The following is a 23260-nucleotide window of genomic DNA, read 5'->3' on the forward strand; positions in this document are numbered from 1 at the left end:
GCTCAATGCCGTAAAAATGATTCTTTTTCATGTTTCTACACTTATCATTCTGGTTCGTGTGAGACTACATCTGTAGTATAAAACAATGGACATACTCCAAATAAAGAGTATTTAGTTTTTCATTTTTGTCCTAAAAGATTAAATTGTTATGTTTTCTTCATTGAAGCAAACCTTATTAACAATCTTTCATAATATATCGATAATTAAGACTCTATATTTGAAATGAAAATAGGTATTTCGCATGCAGTATGTAATCAGAAACAAGAAGGCGTGTATTATTCATAAGAAATGATGATGAGTTCTAGTAAGGGATGTAGGTATTTGGTACTGAACGAAAAAACTGAATAACAAAGCCGAGCCTTGCACCAGAATATCAATCTACTACGCTACTGATTCTGCTATACGTCCTTAGTGTAGCTACACGTCAACTGTACCAAATACAGTCCCTCGGAAAAATTCTTCTGTAAATGTATGAAGAACATTAAAAGCAACCTATATCTCTGCACTTTTAACCGTATGCCACACACTTGTTTCTCTACGGAGCAGGAAGCATCGTCAGCCATTTTCATACTGCCTATTAACAACGCGACAGTCAGAGCACAACAGTACAGAGTCTATGACTGTAGACGATTTTTGAAATAAAAACTACATAGCTAAAGCGTAACTGAGAAAAACGTTGATGGCTATTAATCATTAGATTATCTTAAAAGTTTCATTTAACGTAACTTAGTAATAAGATATGTAATACATAATTAGAACCTACTTACAATAGCGTAACACCACCAGTGTGCGTGTGCTAAGTCTTCTGACCAGTAATCGCATTTGTGTTCCTTTGCATCAGGTTTATTCTTATTATGAACAGAATACAGTAGTGTGTTCACTAAAACACCGGGGATAGGACTTGCAGCATTTACTTGCGCAACCAAATGGCCGGTTGACACATGATAGATGTCTCTCCGACCACCAGTTATGTGAACCTCCTTGGCAATAGACAAACAGTTGCCATCTTGAATACTACGTACGTGCATATATTGGATCCTTGAGGTAAAGTAATAAATAAGCGACAAGTGATTACAAACATCAAAGAAGGAAAGGTAGTAATTTATTTTGAAATAAAATTACTACCATAATTTCGTTACTGTTATAATTCCATAGGACTCAAGAAGTAACTTGTAAATACGTTGTCATTATGCTATCGTAACTGTTAATGACTGTATTGTAATAATTTGAAGTAACTTTGGTGGTACACTTGCAAGCGATTTTATTCCGTATCTGAACGGTTGTGGATGGATAACAGTTTGCGCATTTAATGATGAGCCGGGACATCGTGTGAATTTTGTATGTAATTGTTTTAGGTTATGTTTGTATAAACAAAACATTCTTCTCGATAAGGCTGTGAGTTTTTGAGTTGTAACAGAGAAGTAGATAATTTTTCTATCAGTATTTTGATGTGCATCACGTACGTATACCGCACATCAAATATGAAAAATACCGAGTCGACGAGTATGTAGGTCTATAGCGTTTTTCGAAGTATTTGGTAATTTGGCTGCATCCGATAAAATCTACATGTAACTTCCTGAAGTTCGTGAAAACAATAGTATATATAGTTTTTGCATTAGTTTCTCTTATCTCTAGTGAAGGTGGAAATCATTCTTCAATACTTCATGCTCTACATGAGAAGGCGCAAAATGTTCACATAAGCAGTATATTAGTGTCGTTATATTATCTTGAATAGCCCCCTCTGATATAATAATGCTCGTAAAGATACAAGAAGAGTATTTGCTGTGTTCAGGAGCTTTGTGCCTCCGTATTGTAGCGTCTGAAACACTCTTCTTGAATACTTCAGACTCAAGTTTCCACAGTCAGTTCAGATAATGTTCTTGTGGGAATGATAGCAAATGTCGTAAAAATATTTTATCTTTTGTTTGGTGCTGCTATTTAGAATGTGCGTGATGTAAATTAGTTTCATTAAGTACAGTGGAAAGGCTTTATGGAAGATGTATAAAATGTCATTAGACGAGGAATAGCTACTACTTAGATGTCATTTTCACTCGTAGCGTTGCACACCATGAGAACGTTCATCGTGCACATGCAGTTACAAGGAAGCCATTTCAATAAATTATTTTTGTAGGAGAAAATTAACCAATTTGAAAATTTGGTTGTATTAAAATTCATTTGTTCCGCAGTACAGTGTGTGGACTACAGTGAATAGGTAGAGATTTCATCCTGGCAGGATCGTTCAGAGACTGCTGAACATGCTGTGAGGGTAGACTTTCATTCTGTGGCTAACCTGCAAGTAAATAATGGAATAAATAATGACATCTCAGTTCAGAGATTACGTATTAAAGTGGTCCACATATGATTTGGAAGTGCAGATTCTATTTTTTGCTTATCTACATTACTAAAAACAGGATTATAAACCTGTTAGATGTAGCATACATAAAGATATTTTTGAAATAGGTCTACAATCATTTCCGTAACAGAAGTTTGCAAGCTCATTTAAACTAATAATTATTTGTAAAATTTACATTGACTATCCTAAATCGTTTTGTATGAAAAATTTACTTTGCATATATTAGTTGTTTTGCTTGACTACATTGCTGAAGTTAAGATACATGTGGAGAACTGAATATACATCTCCCATAATTATCTCAGTATGATAGTATACCATTGACACAAAGAAAATTCAGCAAGCAATAACATATGTTTCTGCTGCATGTGATCATGATGTCATTTTGTGATAATGTATTAGCTGACTCTTCATAACCCAAGAATTGTAAATCAGTTCTTGTCATAGCACTCTGTGGCATTCAGGCATTGTTAAATTTATTTCCTATGTATTTGTGCATGTGCTATGGCTAGTCCTGGAACTAAGAAATTCTGCCTTTTAGTTGTATCTTTTAGTGACAGTGCGTATTGAATATAATCATATGTGTACTGTTCCTTGGTTGTCAGGGCCTTAGAACTGCAGCGATGGATTACAACAACATTATTTGGATAAAAGCAGAGGTAACAGACGAGATATCAACTGAGGCAGACTCTGCAGTAAGTGGTTTCCTTGTATGTCTTACCATTGTTTAGTTTCAGTGTGCACTATTCTGTGGAATTAGCACAATTTAGCCATATGGCTGGAAGTATGGATAACACAGTGTAATAAATAATCCAGATTTTTTTTATACATAACAATGGGGGAAGTCTGTGCCTGAAATGTGTGTTGAACCTCTTGTTGAGTATAGGAAAGAGTCCAGATTAAATGTTAAATGAATTTAGAGAAATTCTGTATGAACTAGTCATTGGCTTTGGTAGTGAATTTGCTTAGAACTAAGTGTCTTCTGATCTGATTCTTTTTATCATCAGTATTCTGACTGGGTTGATGCAGCCTGCTGCAGCGGGTCAGGTTTCGAAATTTGTGCGTAAGGTTTGTTCACTCTCGCACATTGTACTGTGCACTACAAAAATTTCACATACCTCAGTACGGCGTCTGATCACCAGCCCGTTTCTCTCCATACGTCAATACTGTTCAGACGGTGTTAAAAGCAGCGTTGAAGAAAAGCATCGTCAATATTTACGTTTGCAAATTCCACGTAAACCCTGGTAGCAAACTATCCTGTAATATCTTATAACAATTTTCTGGTGGAGGGCAATTTCTCCATCTCTTTAGAAAAATGTCAAAATTCTGCAACAATTTCTTTTATTTCTTTAGGTTCAAAATAAAACTTGCCATCAGCCCTTATTTAATTAACGAATAATATCACTGTCCTCGGCTCACAGTTCAGACTACCCAGTACACACACAAGGCAGCCAGGAATGTACTTAGGTCCAACCCGAATTATCACGCGATTTACAGTCATTACTCTGCTACAATATACGAGTTTCACATTTGCTCCTTTTTCAGTGGATATCTAATAAAGAAATTGCTCACCAAATATTCCATAGATGAGTATGAAACATGCCATGTGGAATTTTAAAAAGGCCAGAAATTCACACACGGTCATTTTTCCAACAAAACAATCCAAAAACTTCCAAACTTCACAAAACTGTCCGTAAATGCAACTGCTATTATGGCCACACAACCTGGATGTAAGAAGCCACTTATTTCTTCATTTTGCACATAGTAAAAATGGAAGCATTCAACATGACCTGCACATCCGATAGCTGACTAGCGACTCCTCTGGATACTGCTTCTACCACAGCATCTCTCTCTAGCGGTGCGCAGGAACTGCTTAACTGTTATTGGCCAATCATTTTGGCTGGCCAGTCAGAAGAGTTGTTTGAGATTATTCTCACGCCAATCGTTATTCACAGATGCATTTACGTCATTCCAACATGCAAATACTAATATAAGAATAATATAATAATAAGAATATATCAGAATAAGAATACAATATAAGAATAAGAATAAATACTAATATAAGACTTAACAAAACCAAACGAAAAGGAAATTAATCTTGGAATAAATTTAGAATATGATTTTACTTTCAACTGTTGTTATGGCTGCCTCCTTACAAAAGCAAGTACACTTAGACATACGTCATCAGCAAAGTGGGCACAAACATCTTTCCCATGCTATGATTATGTAAGGCATTACATAAATTTAATCTTTAAATTTAACGTATGTCCCACATACACACTCTCATTTACTCCTACAATATTAAACACAAATAATAAATTTGTCATTTTTATATTACAAAAATGTAAAGTAGTTAAGTTTTTTAATATGAAAATCCAAATAAATTGACCTGACATTTTGTGAATTCCAGTAATGATTTCAAATGATACTAAAAGACAAGCTGTTATTATTCCTAACTGAGTCTTTTTCTTAGTCTTAAGTGTTGGTTTGGCGTGTTTTATGTAATTCCCACTAACTCCAAAACTATAGCAGATAGAAAGCTGAGAGTTTACACACTCTTCTTTTTAATGACAAAGGGCAGTATATTGACTTTTAACTAAATTGAATAGTATTTAATATAGTTTATTTAGATTCTTAGGGGCTTGAGTATTCTGTCGCACTAACACAGGTTGCGCTTCCCACGGCTGGGCTAGTGACAGGTGTGAGTGAGTCACACTAAGATATCAGTGGCTGTATATTGCCACTGCCAACATTTCCAAAGCTACGAGCCTGTACTTCAAGTTAGCTTACTGTAATAAAATGCTACTGCGTATTGGCTCATGATGTTACACACCCCCACGAGAACCTAAAATTTCTCTTGAGTATATTTTACGGTTCTTATTGCCATAAATTTTGTTTAAGAATGATTTTGATAGCTACACTGACACAGCCAAATGAAAATTGTTCTTACTAAAATCTATGTTGAACTGAAGTCTTTCTCAAATAAACAAAATATCTAAGATTACATTAGAACATTATATACGGTTACATGAATAGTCAATGGCTAAGGGTTGATGGCATACAGTAAATTCTTATACAAAAAATTTTCAATTCTTTTCTCTCAAAATCCCATGCTACAACATTCTCTCTCAATTTAAATTTACAAAACATTCATATAAGGGAATTTTTACATAAGTTCTTGAAACAACAACCTCTTTTCTAATCAAACTTTTACGTTTTCCACATATTTAATAAGAAACAATAATTCTATTTCATCCCTTAAGTAGCGTCCAAAAACTTCACTTAAATATAATTCCGGCGCTACGTATGGTGTCCTTTCCTAAACTTTACACGGCAATGTGGGGGTCGTCTCTAAACTTAAAACTGTTCTGACAACAACTTGGGGGTTTCAACTCCTTTCACGGACGAAGCCAGTGGGTACAGATCACAAACACTTACACCTGGATCACATAAGGGCTTGTCACTGGGATACAGCATCTGGCTTTGGATACAGCATCTGGCTTTGTCTCAACATCGGGTTCTCTCTCAGTACCATATCCAGTTCTGTCACCTTTTTCATACCTGCAATATACAGTACATCTAAGCGTCCATCCTTAGTGTTTACATTCTAACCTAACATACACATTTATTCCTAATAAATAATATTTCTCAAAGCTTGACTCTCAGATTCAAAAGTAAACATTTCTTCAAAGAATTATTTCAAAATTTGTTTCGAAACGTTACTGTAGTAGCATTTTCATATTAATCCTCTCATTAAAAAGTGAATTAACTGTTTCTAAAATTTTAACAGTACCCAACATCAGTACTACTGCTGAAATCTTCTTTTCAAAGTATGTTTTAATCATTAAGCAAGTTATTGCCATAAATATTGCTGATTAAAAAGTCCAGAAATATTTTTCTCTAGGAATTTTCCTTCAGCAAAAATTTGTCTTCTGCATTTACTAATTAAACTCCACGGCTTCACCCAAATGAGCTATTATATGTAAAGAAAAAATACATCATTAAATATACTGAAAAATTATTTCTGCCACCATCTGCGGCTCTGAAAAACAACATAATACATTATATAAAGAATACAAATTTATTGAACACTGAAAATCATTCATGCCACCTTCTACAGTTCTGCCACATCTCCTACATATATTATATAAAAAAGAGAACAATTTTAGAAAATTACTGTATGTCACTCAATCCATATTCAGTAGCTCTGAAGCACATCTCACACACATTATACACAGAGAATACAAAACTAATGAAAAGTCCTTATAAAATTACTGAAAATTGTTCCTACCAGCTTCTGTGGCTCCTGAAATTTTTTCTCACATACGCCTATATACAGAGAACATAAATATCCTTATAGAAAAATACTGGAACTAACTCATGCCAACTTTTGTGGCTCTGCAAATACACCTTCTACACTAGCCAACTACTGTGGCTCTTCATTATCTCGTATACAATTTTATTTACTTCTTTAGTAGGCAGTTCTCTCTTGCCTTGAATACATTCCTTACAGCAATTTCTTTCCAGGTTATAGACTTCGGAAAATTAATCACATTACTGTATTGCCTTTCAGTTCACTTTCATTCCTCTCTCTTTCTGGGTAGTATTTTAGTTTCTTACTGGAACCACTAGGTTTACCTCACTCGCTACTAAGATAGGGAAGAAGGAAAGATGATAACAAAAGTTCTGAATGATGAAGAGTGAGGTTGACAACACAAAACGAAAAGGAAATAATATTGCCAACAACTCGGGATGCCTTGTGTTTGTCAAACACCTGACAATGCAAAGAATGTCTCCACTGAGCCTTCTTAGTTACTGCTGTTTAATTGCTGCTCCATTAAGTATCTTTTCAGGTCCAGTATATGTTTGACTCCCAACCACTTGATTGGTTTTATATCAACATAGTGACTTTCTCCTGTCCCAGAATGATCTACTTCTTTCCCTTCTACATTATCATCTATGTCTTCACTGTTTACTATGGCCTTGCAATAACATATAGGCAGTTCTTTGACAATAGATCCTTTTTCTCCAACAAAAAGAATGGATACAATTTTCCCTGTATATTTTTGCCACCTCAATTTTTCCATAGTCTAACCTTCCTTTGTATTTATGTAAGAAATCAGCCCCTACAAACGTTTCAGTGCTAAGTCCATTAATAAAAAATTCTGTTCAATCTGGACGCCACCTACAGTAATGGGCATCATTAACTCTTGTTTTACTACCTTTTTGCTTCCACCAGTGGCTGCTATTATTTTTAACCCACTTACTGGCATAATAGTTACTTCTTTGGTTTCAGGAAGACCATTTACAAATTCCTGTGACACTGCACACACCTCGGAACCACTGTCTATTGAACACTCAACTTTTTCATTAAAAACTATTACCTCAATTATAGGTTGTCCAACATATTCTCTTCTGATTACAGACTCAGGCTCCTGTACTAAATTGTGCACTATTTCATCTGTCAAACCCTACCATTTTGTGGAAAGTACACTTAACTGGATCCCCTTTTACTTCATTAATAGTGGCAGCTTTTACTATCCTGTCCATTATAGATAAATCGAAACATCTCTCTAACTTTTCACCCTCTGTACTCACTCTTGTTTGTGCAACCCTGTCCAAGGTATTGCCAGAGTTATTTAAATCATCTCATTCTTCCTCTTCCGACTCTTCTTCCTCACTCTTGGAAACTACTTGATTCAACCTATTCACAACCTCCTCTTGTATCTCCATAGTGTTCATTCCACCGTCTGTAGGTAGCCTCTCGTTTGTTTCTCAGTGCTAATTCACCCTCACCTCCTGATCTGTATCTTCACTTTCTGTATTTAGTTCCTTCTTAATATGGTTCCTGCGATCTTTATTTGAGCTATCCCTTTTACGAAAAACTACTGAATTTACTGAATAACCAATTTGTTTTGCAATGTCATTCTCCTCTAGCCTTCTATTTTCTATTATGCTACTCCTATGCTGTTTAGTAGGTGCCTTCTTTACAAAAGGCATTGCTAGTGGGTTTAATCTGTATGGTTCCAGTCTGCAAATCATTACAGATTGCTAACAGTTTTCCTCCTGTGTGACGTCATTGCCTCTGACGTTTCTGTCACCTATCGGGCTGTGCCTACCCATTACATCATCAGACCAGCTGACGGCAATCGAAATGTTGTACTCTGTCACTGAATTTATTTCCAGTAGAGCCACCTCTCCCCCGATATCTGCCTCTATAACTGTTCACACGCTGTACGCCTATTCTGTTTACATTAACTTCGGCTCTGTTGTCATTTGGTCTAGTGGGAGGCCTAAAATTTCTCCTAGTATTTTCTTACTCTTTCCAAATAATGCACAAACCGGTCAGTGTCATCTCTGGGTGCAGAAATTATCTTATTTCGCCAATACAATGGCAATTTATTTTCAATCCCCATGATAATTTGCTCTGTTTCTACTTTGGCATTCAAATAGGACAAAGTTGTAACCCAGTTCTATACACATCTTCTTATGCTCTCTCTCTTGGGATCGTATTTTTCCCCTGACCAGAATTTATTTAAAATCTCCATTTGCTTTCTCTTTCCCCAATACTTATTGAAAAAAAGCCTGTTTGAACTCCAATAAGCGGTCATATTTATCGGAGGTCAAGTTTCCCCAAATTCTTCTCTCCCATCAAATTTGAAGTAATAAATCCAATCTTCTGCTTATCACACCATACTTTTGGCAAAACCTCATCAAAATCATTCCAGAATCCTTTAGGGTTAACATTTTTACTGGGATCAAATTTCAAAAATTACCTATGATGTAAATATGCAATTTCAGATGACTCCACAACACCATTAGATACCACACAACCATTACTGCTTTACTTTGGTTAGTCTGTTTCCAGGGTTACACAATTGCTCATTCGCACTCGTACTGAATTGCTGGTGTTAGTTTCTATGTTAGTAATACTACTGGCAGCTTACATACCAAACTTTGCACACACATCTTTTCCTTCTTTGATTTTATCTGCTAATACAATGTGAGTCTCCTCGCAGTGCTTTTCTACATTATGGACCTTATCATTAACTTTGTTTAATTCTGAATGTAACTGTTGCTTTGACTGTTGGTTGTCCTCAGCAACTTGCTCAATCTGTTTAGTTAGTTCACTTTTCAGTGCCACAATGGCAGTATTACATTCTTTTCTGACATGATTGTCACTTTTAACATTGTTACTGAACAAAGTCTGGTCATTTGTCCAAGAATCTCTCAAATTCAAAATTTTGTCCTCCATTTTAGCTTCCATTTCTATTGTCAAGTTAGTAAACCCCTGATCAACTTCAGTATGCATCTCATTTATTTCAGAACGTAAAGAAGTTTTTATACCCGAACCCATTTTATTCATTTTGGTATCCATATCACTACCTAATTTATTCATTTTAGTATCAGTGTCATTACCCATTTTATTAATTTTGGTGTTGATATCAGCATTTAATGAAGATTTTATATCTGAACCCATCTCCTTCATATGTTTGAGAATATTTGCAAACTGGTTCCTGTTTCATTTCTTTAACAGGAACAGGTATATATTTAACATTGGATTCCTCCACACTCAATTCATTATCTACATCATAATTAGATACCCAGATAAAGCACCGTCCTCTGTTTGTGATATATCAAAACTGAAATTATCTATCATTGAATCATCTTCATAATTTGCATTACCTAAATCGATCTTCAGTTTCTCATCTACCATTTTCTGATTGTTTTCAGCCATTCTGCAAAGTTTCTTGGTAAACACACACACACACACACACACACACACACACACACACACACACACACACACACACACACACACACACACAAAACTTTAGGTAGAACACTACTTATCTTTGCCCTGGGCCAGTTGACTGCATGGCGAGATGAAACTGTGGGTCTGCCCACCAAGCTCTGCCTAGGTTGAACCAGAATACAGCCCACCTCTTCCATCACGGCTACCAACCGCTCCAGATGCTGGTCCACTGCAGTAGAAACACCGTCTCTTGTAGTTCACCAGTCGCCTACATAGTCTGCCACCTCGTTCCACTTGCTGCCGTTTCTAGATGAAAGTTCATTTCACTCGCACCTCTTGTCCTACTACAGTTCCTTTACATACCCGTGTGAACACTTCACGGGCTGACTTGACACTGCTGCTTGTATAAACTTCCTACACTTCCAAACTTTATCATTGTTTTTCCCGGCCGATAAAGCACCAGTTGCAGCGGGGTGGCTTTAGAAACTTGTACACTGTCTCTCATTGCACTGTGCAGTACAAAAGTTCCGCCTACCTAAGTACAGCATCTAATCACCAGCCCGTTTCTCTGCATATGTCAATACTGTTCAGATGGCATTAAAAGCAGTGTTAAAAAAACAACTATAAGTGTGGTTTTTTTTGCAAAATTCATCAAAGAATCTCTCTTACTTATGAAGAAAAGTGTACCTATAGCAACAAATGCAGCCAATAGTAAGTGAAAAAAATGATGATAGTTCACGAGTAAAAAATTTTTATTTTGTTATGTTTTTGAACTTCCACTTGTATGGGTGTGAACCCTGAATCCTTCCTGGCCATGTTGACTAAGTTTTATGGATTTATTTGTAAAAGTATAGACAGTGGAAATTAAAATGTTCTGTGGTGCCTCTCCTGCTCAAAGTCAGCCTGTTTGACATTTTACCCCCCTTAAGGCAAATGTAAGTGATGTAAATAATGAGTGCCTCCATAAGAATTCTAAGAATAATTAGAGACAACTTCTGATAATTCTGATTAAAGTGAAAACACATTTCTTTGGCACTTAGCATCAGAGTAAGAAAGTGAATTTAAAATTATTTTCAGTGAATAGTAAGAATATGAAGTTCAGTTGTGGGCAATAATGATAGAACATCCTTTACAGTAGTCATTTCATATCAAATCAACACACCTATTTTACTTCCCCCTCTTAGATTTTGCTGAAAGTTGGTATTCTTGTAGTGGGCACTGAGACGAAGAAAAATACCAAATTTCAATTATTTATCTCAAACTATTCCTGAAGTATGGCTGTCTAAACTTTTCAAAAACCAGCCAAAAATGTGTGAACGGACTTTTTTTAAATTGTCCTAGGAGGTGCCCTAACTGAGCTAGAGAACTGGGAAAGGTGTCATTTTGCATGCTCTTTCCAGGGATATACAAAAAAACATAGCTTCTAATGAATAACCTTTTTCAAAATACTAATTAATATTTTGATTTAATTTTAATTTTTTTTTACGAAAAGTACATAATTGAAAATTTTTAAAATATTTCCATAACTACTTCATACTATTGTAAATCACATGGCAAAATATAAATCAGGGATGATGATAGGTTCATTGTTAAAAAAAATTATTCTGGACTCTTGTTTTTCACTAACGGCCCTAGTTTGACCAAATTGACCTTTAACAAACAGGAATTTCTTTAAAATATACTGAAGGGAAGGAAAAAAAGTATTAGTAATATCAAAACATCACCTTATTAAACCAAAACTAATCAGCATACTTTATAACAGTATATTAACCGATTTAACAAAAACAAGAAATTGAACATTCTACAAACTGAAATAAAGTATGAATAAGTACAAGTATTTACGTAATAGTTCTGGTCCATGATGATTGAAATGGAACTATTAAACAAATTAAATATGTAATGCTTGTTTTTGAGTAACAGGTATCTGTACATAGCTAAATTTAACACAATAGGTACTAACAATAATTTTGAAACAACTTTCTATACAATATACATTAATACTAACCTGAGACAAAAATTAAGTTTTGAGTTGAAAGCAGTTTCCCAATAAATTGCCTTGGAACTTCACATATTTCATTTTAATAAAGCTGCCTGGGTTTGGTTTACATCACTTTCATTAAGAATGTATGTTCTCCCTGTCAGAGTAAATGGATTCACTTTTGTGAGAACATCCACAACTGACACCCACAGGACATCTGCATGTGCAGGATAAGAGAATGACTTAGCTAGTCCACATGGTTGAAGAAAAGTTATTTTCACTTCATCAGGTTCTTCGTTTTTTTCTAAAATGTACCCAAGCCACCAGTTTCTGCCATGTACAGTGATGACATAGCCTGATACGTCTTGTAACTTCAGTTTGTCTGGTGATGTAGTTACTTCCCTCTCCGAACTCTGCATATCACCTGAGAAGTATTTGACTATTAATTTTGATGTAGTGTTGGGAATGAAAGCGTGAAATTGCTGTGTTCCTTTGATTGTCAATGCCTCTTCAAGTCGGCTTTTTAAGAATATTTCTGAAGCAGCATAGTCTTCTTGAGTGGAACATGCAAAATCAACATTTGTGATATTATCTACTGCCCACTCAAACAGATTTCGTGCGGTTTGGATCTGATTTTGGTATGGCCTTTGCAAACTTGCACGAGCTGCCAGTCTTTACTGAACCCCCTACTCCATCGCAAGGCCCTTTCCCATGTGCTGTGGCTGAAAAGTGACACTCAACTTTTATGTTGAAGTCTTCCTCATAAAGGCAAAGGTTCAGGAAGTTTTTCTTATTTTTATACTGAGCGGCAGAACCGTCAGAATAATAGTATATCTTTTTTTGGAATCTTTTGAAATTTGTTAGATATGAAATTAGCTTCTTTTGAAATGTGTAAACCACAGTTGTATTGTGCTCCAGGCAATCAGAAATAATGACAAAGCTCATATGCTCAATTTTGTCTTCCTGTTTGTAATATATAACAAAAGGATGAATAGTAATGTGTTGTTGTCTTGTCCAGTGGAAACTCTGAGCTTCATCTTGTAGAACTATACTATAATTTTCTGAAAAATCACATATGACAACAAATTCATTTTCCATAAGGTTTTCTCTTGTGGAGTTAAGGAATGTTCGTTGTTGCTTGGCAATGAAGTCATGCCGAATCAAAGTCGACATCTTACTACAAAATAAATCTATGAATTCTTAAGAAGTTTTCTGAACAATTTCCAGATTACATCGGTCAACTGGCATCCACTGTCGGAACTGAACTTGTTCAATTAAGTTTTCATGAAAAGCGTCTTTTAAAATTTTATGTATGACAATTTCTCCTGGGCAGTATTCACAGTTTGCCATGTTGCAATCAACTGATGATGGGTTGCAAAGCATTTTTGCAATGTACTACTTATAATTGTTTAAGCTGCTTTTTGTTACTGTTTTTAGTTTGCCATTTTCTGTCATTTATTTTATGTTTAGGTGAGTTGTGCACACACAGACAGTGTGTGTGCCATTCCGGCCAGCTAATACACAATGTTTTGGTTTCAACTCAGCAAATTTAGAGAAACTTATTTTTATGTTACGAAACTTGTCTTTAAAATGCTTGTAAGCTTCTTTAAGGTTACACAAAATAAGTCTTTTTGATATTTTTGTTTTATTTCCACTTGTTTCTGTAATTGTCACACAATCTTTAATACCTGGCATTGCCCTGCTAACTTCATTATTTTCATAAAATGAATGTACAGTATTGACAGTTTCTGTTGGTAAACACTTCCCTGGTTTTGGGTTTGGTTTTGGGTTTGGACCTTCCATGAATCCTTTCTCTTTCAAAATTTTTTTGGACTGCCGAACAATGTAATTAGGAGCATTAAATTCCCTCATTATTTTCAAGTAAACTTGTAAGAATCATTAGTTTTTTTTGCTCTACTTATAGAATTTTTAAAGTTTCTTTTAAGATTTTCAAGAACGGATTCATCTGACGAAGTAGTTTCAGGAGCAACAAAAAGTTTAAGTGCCATTGATGAGATTTTCTTTACTTTTGATTTGGCGTAATGCCTAGATGTTAGTTTTCTCTTGTCAACTGGGGACTCACCTAGTTCTTAAAGTGTTGTGTTAAATGTTTTAACAGCTACTGAAGTTGGAGTGAAGTCAGGGTCTTGGTCTCGGATGATTATCTCTGATCCAGAAGATTCTTCTTCAACACTTTCATCACTGATGGGCTCTGGTGTATTTTTCAATTTGGTTACATCTCTCCTACATTTATGACAAATCTTGGCACCACTTGGTATTTGAGGAAATAATTTGGGCATCCATGTTGTGACATTTCTCGGTTTTTTCCTGTCTCTAATAAAATGATTTGACTTCTTCAATGGATTACAACACTGCACTCTTACAACACTGCACTTTTTACTTGGTTCCATATTTATACAAAAACCACTTATAAACTGTCCTTCAATGTATAGATTTACTTGAAAATGAACTATTAAATATAATAGATACAGACTGGTCAACACAGAGGTAACAATTGATTTTCACTAAAACCACAGTACACAATAATGCTGTAGGCACACAAAGCCTTAGAAGTTAATAATGCAGACTACATCATCTCAACAATGGCTCCAGTCTCTGAATTACTGTGCAGACATCAAGCCCTATGTATACGGTCCTCTACTGATGTACTACCTTAAAGGTAAGTTTGGTCAAACTAGGGCTGTTAGTGAAAAACAAGAGTCCGGAATAATTTTTTTACAATGAACCCATCATCATCCCACATTTATATTTTGCCATGTGATTTACAACACTATGAAGTAGTTATGGAAATATTTTGAAAATTTTCAATTATGTACTTTTTGTAAAAAAATTAAATCAAAATATTGATTACCATTTTGAAAAAGGTTATTAATTAGAAGCTATATTTTGTTGTCTATCACTGGAAAGAGCATGAAAAATACTGCAAAATGACACCTTTCCCAGTTCTTTAGCTCAATTAGGGCAGCTCCTAGGGCAGTTTAAAAAAAGACTGTTCACACATTTTTGGCCAATTTGTGAAAAGTTTACATGACCATATTTCAGGAATGGTTTGAGGTAAAATTGAAATTTGGTATTTTTCTTAGTTTCAGCACCAAGTATACCAACTTTCAGCAAAATCTATCAGGGTGAGGTAAAATTTTTATTGAAAGTGTGTTGATTTGACATGGAATGACTCAGTAGCGAACACTCAGCTTGAGTAGACAAGTGGCCACAGAAGTGCAGTATTTAAATATCAAATTTTAAATGTCAGATATCAAGTCATGTTTATTGGCCAAGATAGAAACTCTCTCTTGATGACTCTGTGGTTATGTGTTGGACTTTGCATTCAAACATTTTAGGGAACATTTCTGAGTCAGTTGTTGTATTTTCTTTTTTTCCATTTCTCTCTCTTCTGATATGTGTGAAATGCTGAGTTGCATCTCTGTTTGGAATACATCTTAAAGTGTAGGTCCTCAAACATCTGGATGAATAATTCTGTTCATAGATATGAGGAAGGCAAGGGTATACCACCTCTAAAAGGACCATGCCTGGTAAATCACAGGCTGGTGAAACCAATTTTGTATGTATAATGGATAGTAAGTTATAATAAAGCAGTGGAAACTCCAGGATGGAATAGTGACAGTATTATGAAATGCAAGTTGCTACTCACCATATAGCACAGATTCTGAGTCACAAATAGGCTCAACAAAAAGGCTGCCAGTGTTGTTTGACAGTCTTTTTGTTGTGGCTCAGCATCTCTGCTATATGAATAGTTAGGTTGATGAAATGAATAAGACCTCCCCCCCAACCCCCCCACACTCTCTCTCTCTCTCTCTCTCTCTCTCTCTCTCTCTCTCTCTCTCTCTTTCTCTCTTTTCCAAGCAGAGAAAACCCCGACCCCGCTGGGAATAGAACCCCAGGTTCCTGTGATTGTGAAGCAGTGGTGCAGATCACGAGACTACAAGCTACTGACAAAGACAACTTTAATGTCATACTTTTTCTGTTATTGTAATTATGTAAAACCTTGTTTCTTTGAAACTATAGTGGATTATTTGTTACCAACTTCATGATTGAATAAACATACTGTGAACCGGTAGTCAAAATTTCCAACTCCTTTAATTGATGTGTATAAGATGATCATGGGGGGAAAACAGCATATTATTCTTACAGCATTCTTTTGAGCAAAGAGGATTTTCTTTCTTAAAGATGAGTTACTGCAGAAAGTTATTTCATATGACATTCCCCAATGAAAATAAGCCGAATGTGTTAACTTACTGATTTCTCTCGCCCCAAGATTTGTAATGATTCAAAGCACAAATGTGGTTAAACTGACTTGTTATATAAGTTAAAAAATTCGTAAATTTTGCATTTCAAAATCTCATCAGTATGAACATGTAAAATTTTTGGAATTTCCACCCTAATTATTATTTCCCTACTGTGTGTTTGTCATTGGTTTAGTACCTCTAGATGTAAGAATCAGACCACTTTATATATGTTTGTTTTGAGAACAATTCTAGCATCACCTACACAAAGAATTGATTCTGCATGTTGTATATGAGATGGAATGTCATTTACATGTATGAGAAACAGTTGTGGACCTTACAGTGAACATTGGGGAATGTCCTAAATGATTTTTTCCCAAATCAAAAGACTCGTGCTTACATTGGTTGAATTATTTAGTATAACTTTATACATTCTTTTGGTTAGGTAAGACATTAACCATTTGTTGCCTTTACCATAAATTTATAAAACATAATTTTACAAGGAAGATATTATGATTCATACAGTGAAACTTCCTATGCAGATCACAAAAATATCAACCATTTCTATTTTATTATTGAATGATTGCAGTATTTGATGAATGAATATATGAATGAAATTTTCCATGAAGCAGCTACAGTAGAACTTCGACTTTACATTCTCTGATTTTTCGTGATTCTGCACCATAAATTCATAGGTTCTGTGAAAAACCCCTAATATCAATGCTAAAAATTCCCTGTTTTTACATTTCTTTCTAATAAAGTTTAATCGGTTCTGCGTTCTTACTCAACATCTCACTCGACTTCATCCCATTTTCTTCCTATTGATATTTGATGTGACTGAACGAGTTATAAGTGGCACAAAAGACAGATGGTTCACACTGTGGGTGGTGATGGAATTAAGGGAATATTTCAGGCTGTTTCAGAAAGGGGAGATGTGAGACAGGAAATGCTGACGTAATCCATGATTGGCGTTGCCAACACAACTTGACTTCACTGTGCAATGATGCTGTTCACTGTGCTATGATGATGGGTCAAGTACGTTCGCACTACTTTTTGCAGGAACAAATGTAGTTGTGATGCGATGGTACTGTGAAGGCGACCAGGAATGTGACTGTCAATCTGTCGATCATTATAGCACCGATTTGATGTTTATGGTTGTGTTAGTGATAGGAGAATCTCATCTGTAGCAATATGTTTGTTGCAGATTGTGCGAAATATTTGTGCCAAGGAACAGCAATAATGTTATTGCTCAATGTTCAACTTGCAGCAAGTTAAGCTGTCCACATAAGTTCCTGCCTAACCACACAATCAGAAATTGCCACGTATTCAGAAATAAACAGTGAAGTATTTATGACAAGGAACAGTATAAATTTTATTACTGCTTGTTTCACCCAAATGCATTTAAGCTGCCCTTGAAGGTTTCTGCCTAACCATGCACTCTTAAATCACCACACATTTGGAAATAAACAGGCAAATATTTATTTCATCCCTCATTCTCAACCGGCTAGAAATGCTTAACGTCAAATATTGCATAACATGTATTATGATCATAACAAACATGATAACAATGCTAAGTTGAAAAAAGTATTGGCATGTAGCGAGTTGCGAACTTATAACTTCGAACTCGGCTAACAATGATGTTAGCCATTACCATACAGTTTACTCATCTGAATTTAGTACTGCACATTAGTTACCATTAAATCTCTTGAAGCCTTACATTGTTGATGCTTTATGAATTGACATTTTATGATAAATGTGATGTATTTGTTGTATTGTACTTTCAATGCACCATTGCTTTGAAACAGCATACTGCACTCATACATCACACACTACAAAGGAAATGAATAATTGAAGTTCACAAAGTGGTCATTCACAAGCGCTCACAGAAGTCAATAGTCGAAAGCCCACTAGTGATAGCAGAATGTAATATGAAACAGTGTCCTCACTGCCACTGGAAATGTGTTTCTGTTGGAAACTGTATTTCTTACAGTGGTTTGCATCTGTTCCTGTCTTTGTTTCTTGTCTTTGTTGCTGTCCTCACTGGCAGCAAACATTTCTCAGTGTATTTGCATTGCGTGCAGTACTTCTTCTTGTATTGTTTTTGTATTATCTGCCACACCATATCTAGAGACAGAAAACTGTAATATGTGCTGCTCCATTATTAATTCTTGAAGGTCCACGAAAACAAAGTGAAAGACATTGTCATCATTCATTCTTTTTTTATTTATTTATTGTGACTTGTGACCTGCAGGTCATAACCATCGCAGTGCATTTCATTGTTGTAAAGAATAAGATTGCATTTAACAAAGAATTTCAATAATTGGTTTTAAATCTACAGTATTTTGTTGTAGGGTTTGTATTGCTACGCGGCAGTGACATACGGTAGCTAGCCTGGAACATTGTTTCCTTTGTCCTGTACTGACACTGCTTTGGAGAGATGTGTCTGTATTTCAAAAGATGTTTCCAATTGGTGTCGACATGAAATAGCTGGACACATGCAGCGGCTTGAAGTCTACTTAACCCATTTAATCTGCCATTGGCTAGAGAAGGAAAACACCCCCCCCCCCCCCCCCCCCGCATGTTATGATTCTGATACATTTCATTGTACTTCACAGTTTTCGGTCTAATTGAACATGTTTATCAATTTTTGCTTTTTTTCTGGGTGAAAACAAAGGAAATATGTCCCACAAATGCGTGTTTTGATGTATAATATGTATAGCATGGTGAAAAATAGCTAGAGTACCATATACACAGATAACAGTTTCAATTTTTTGACAAGCTTTTACTTTCTGTTACACATTTGTGATTTTTTAAGGACTTATGAAACTCATTACCAAAACTTATTGTATAAACATTGTATTATACGTTTAATTTTCTTTACTTATACGAATTTTATACAATATATTGATGACGATTATGATTTTTAATCATATATGCCAATTAAAAATGGTTTTGCTCATATTTTTGGGGGTTTTAATGTTTTCCGCGACTACATTTTCTTCAGTTTTGTGTGTTTTTTTTTTTTTTTGTCTAGACCCCACAAGAGTGTAAAATAGGTATTTCACTGTATTTTGATATCCAAAGTGTGAGGAACAAATCACATTATTGTTGCACAAGTGAGTTTTGAAAAATGGTATCAGTAGGGAAATGGATTGGTAGCTATTGACACCTCTCCTATCAGCTCTCACAATATTCAACAATAGTGTATTTCAGTCTTTCTGGGAAAATGCGCTGGGTTAGTGATGTATTACAGGTTTAAGAGGAAAAACCACTTATTATGTGGTGACAAGTTGTTAGTGTTGTGTAGGAAACACCATCAAATCCACATAAGCCTGTATTTTTGGGAGAATATATAATTTTCTTAATTTCAGAATGAGAAGTGGGTGACTCAACCATATAATTGAATTTTACGCGTGTTCCTTTTGTTGTTTCTCTTTAACTGTTTCTCCCTATATTTCATACTACATTTAAGAAATAGTTATTAAACATAATCTTGTCTAAGCAGATAATCCAAATGCATACCTCTACTACCCTAAGCACCGATAGTTTCTGTGATGTTGTGTAATGGTTACCTTTAAAACCTGAGAAGTTTTAAAACTTTTATCCACTCCGAAGGTAGCCCAAGTCTGTGTTTGCATCATAGTGCATTTGTGAACTGCGTTTATTTTCCGTGTTAGCTCAAAATTGGCCCCAATCAATGTATACGCTATGCTCTTTACTGACTTTGTTGAATCCCTGTATAGATCTGGTGGAGGTAGAAGTATTTTGTCTTTTGGTTCCTTGTTCGGAGCTCCTCATGACAATTTTATAAATATAATTTTGCTCATTTGGACCAGCTGTGTGTTCCATATTGCTTTATTATGTCAACTGAGATTACTGCCCTCATTTAATTTCTCAGGAAAGAAATACAAGTGCACTTAATGGCTGATGTTCATTAATTTCATGGCTATGTTGTACTCCGTTGTTATTTTCCACATACTAATGTGTCTGTAACATAGAAGCTGTGATTGATTGTCCAGTTTTGTCATTGCTTTTCTAAACCCAATATGAAATACGTGAGAATAATGTTTCAATTTGCCAACCTTAATGTGAAAAATTGTTTCTTGGTTAAAAATGTACTTATGTTTGATGTATTGCCCTTTGTGGGACACTTAACATGTTTCTAATGACTAGGATCCACCCTGAAGTCATACACAGGAAGGACAGCAAAGCTGTCATGTATGGCTGCCGTGATGTTTACATTGTACTCAATACATTTTCCAGCTGCATATGTCCTCAGATGTGGGAAAAAGATTGCAGTAAGAGGATGCAACATAAAGTGAATGGGCTGGATGTACTTCAGAGTTAGTTTCCCCATTGCCAAATCTTCACCATCAGCAGAATTTTTGTGTGCTTGGAAGACAATTCTTCTCTGTACAATTCATCCAAAAACAGTAGTGATTAGTTTGCCAACTATTGAGTCACTCATGTGAGTTAAATCACTAACAGAATCTGTTTTGTATCTCAGATAACTATCTGAGAAATCGACTTCACTTTTTGGCACAGGAGTTGCTGTTCGTCCATTGTTCTTTTCTGGTTTGAAAGAGGAGATACAAATCTCTTGTGTACTAACAAATCAGTCCACATAGTAATTTTGTGTTTTAAAATGGTTGAAGCAGTGTTAATAACTTACTTTTCACATTTTCTTCTCCTCAGCATTCACCAAATGGGGCGCCTGTCTTGTAGGAAGCCTTATAATAATTAATTATTCATGAATAACATACAACATCTAGTTCTCGATTTCCTGTCCTCTCAAGTAATTCATTCATCATTAATTTCAGATCATCAAATACCAGATTGTGCACTGTCTGTGGTAGCTTTCTCACAACAGTCTTCATGCGTGTGATATTCACAAGAAGTTTGGCCATCTTTAAATTCGTACAGTCATTTCATAACTGTAGGGAACGAAAGTAGAGACTACTTACAACCTTTCATGAATTTCAGGTGTCTTTCCATTGACAATAAAACACCCAAAAATATTTTATGACACGGTATACCAATTTATGTTTGAATGTTATTGTTGCTGTATTTGTCATTTAAAAAACTGTTTTGATGTAGCTCTCCTCCTTTATCCTGTGCAAGTATCTTCCTCTCTGAGTAAGCACTGCAACCTTTGTTCACATGAACCTGATCATCATAGTCATGTTTTTGTGTCCCTCTAAAATTTTTAACCCCTCTTCCACCCACCCCACACACTTCTGTCAATTTCCAAACTAACTATTCCTCATTGCCTCATGCTGTGTCCTATCAATCAGTCCCCATCTTTGGTCAAGATATGCCATAAATGTCGTCTCTTCCCAATTTAATTAAGTTTCACTTCATGAATTATGCAGTCTATCCATTGTACCTTCAGAGTTCATTCGAGCCACCACATTTCAAAAGCTTCTGTTCTCTTATTGTTTGAGCAGCTTATTATCCATGTATCATTTCCATGCAACATTACTGTCCTAGACAAATACATTCAGCAAATACTTCCTGACACACACATTTAAATTTGATGTTAACAAATGTCCATTTTTAAGAGAGGCTTTTTTTGCTATTGCAAGTTTGCATGTGGTATACTTTGACTGTAATCAGCTACTTTGCTGACCAAATAGCGAAACTCATCTATTACTTTTTGTGTCGCATATCTAAGCTAATTCCCTCAGCATCACTTGACTTAATTTAACTGCCCTTGTTTAACTCCTGTGTGTATTCATCGTAATAACATTGTTTCAAGGTACTGTCAATTCTTTTCAACTGATCTTTTTTGCACTTTGTCATTTGTGATAGAATTACAATGTCACCAGAAAATCAAGTTCTTAACTAATGTCCTTGAACCTCAGTTCTTCTATAGTCTGCCGTACTGCTAGTTCGATGTCCAGATTGAGTATTATAGAGAATAGGCTACAAAAATGTCTCATGGTCTTCAGAACTACTGTGTCCCTTTCTGGGTCTTTAATCTTAGAAGTGCAGTCTAGTTTCTGTACACATTGTAGATAAACTTTCATTCCTGACAGTGTATCTCAAATAGCTTCTGAATTTGAAAGAATATATTCTATTTTATGTTGTCAAAATCTTCCTCTGTATTTACAGGTGCTATAAATGTGGTGTAGCCTTTGTTCAATTTATTTCCTTAAGTACAGCGTTTTTTCTCGTGATTTTTATATATTTTCAAAATCCAAACTGATATTTTCCCAGATTGATTTTCAGGAGTCATTCCATCCCTGTGTAATTAAAGTTCGTGTTCTACAAATATGACTCGTTAAACACATGGTCAGAAATGCTCACATCTGTCAATATGTGACTTCTTTGGCATTGGGATTATTACATCAGTCCTGAAATGTGAAGGTATTTCACATAATATTTATCTTGCATACCAGGTGGAACAATTTTGTCATTTTCTTTTCTCCTGAAGAACTTAATAATTCTGAAGTAATATCAACTACTCCAGGTGCCATGTTTCATTCATTCATTGTTTTCTGTAGATCCCATCAAGGAGGAGAACCTTTAGGAATACAGAATGTGTGGAGGTATGCATTTCTGAACCATCAGTTGAATGAGTAGTGTTTGTAGAACACTAACTGTAATTACTTACACAAGTATGGAATGTGTTAAAGTTGACCTGAGAAAAGATAAGATTGGATTTTGAAGAAATGTATGAACATGAGAAGCAATGCTGATCCTTAGTGTATCTTACGGAATATGTTGCTCAAACGCTATACCTTATTTATAGCACATGTAAATAAAGAGAGAGTTTATGACAATGTTAACTAGAATTCACTCTTCCAAATTCTATCTAAATTAATAAGGAAGATTATACTTGAATAAGAGATTCAAGTGCATAATAGCTCTGTCAGATTCTTCATAGAGTACCACATTCTTGTCATATTTAA

General features: G+C 35.3%; 1 protein-coding gene across 5 annotated transcripts in view; it reads left to right on the forward strand.

The window, feature by feature from the left end:
- The first annotated feature begins 977 nt into the window (after window positions 1–977).
- Window positions 978–23260, forward strand: part of LOC126427298 (zinc finger protein 708-like) — a 223677-nt gene continuing 201394 nt past the window's right edge. For 4 of the 5 annotated variants that reach the window (XR_007576627.1, XR_007576628.1, XM_050089597.1 and 1 more), the window contains exons 1-2: window positions 990–1044; window positions 2956–3045. Coding sequence is in view for 3 of the 5 variants with exons in the window: in XM_050089597.1 (XP_049945554.1) it covers window positions 2974–3045 (72 nt within the window). In the remaining 2 variants the exon portion in view is untranslated. Of the gene's footprint in view, window positions 1095–2955; window positions 3046–23260 lie in introns of all 5 variants that reach the window. The other variant, XM_050089598.1, reaches the window with a different exon arrangement.

The sequence above is a fragment of the Schistocerca serialis genome, chromosome 11 (assembly GCF_023864345.2).
Source record: "Schistocerca serialis cubense isolate TAMUIC-IGC-003099 chromosome 11, iqSchSeri2.2, whole genome shotgun sequence".
NCBI lineage: Eukaryota > Metazoa > Arthropoda > Insecta > Orthoptera > Acrididae > Schistocerca > Schistocerca serialis.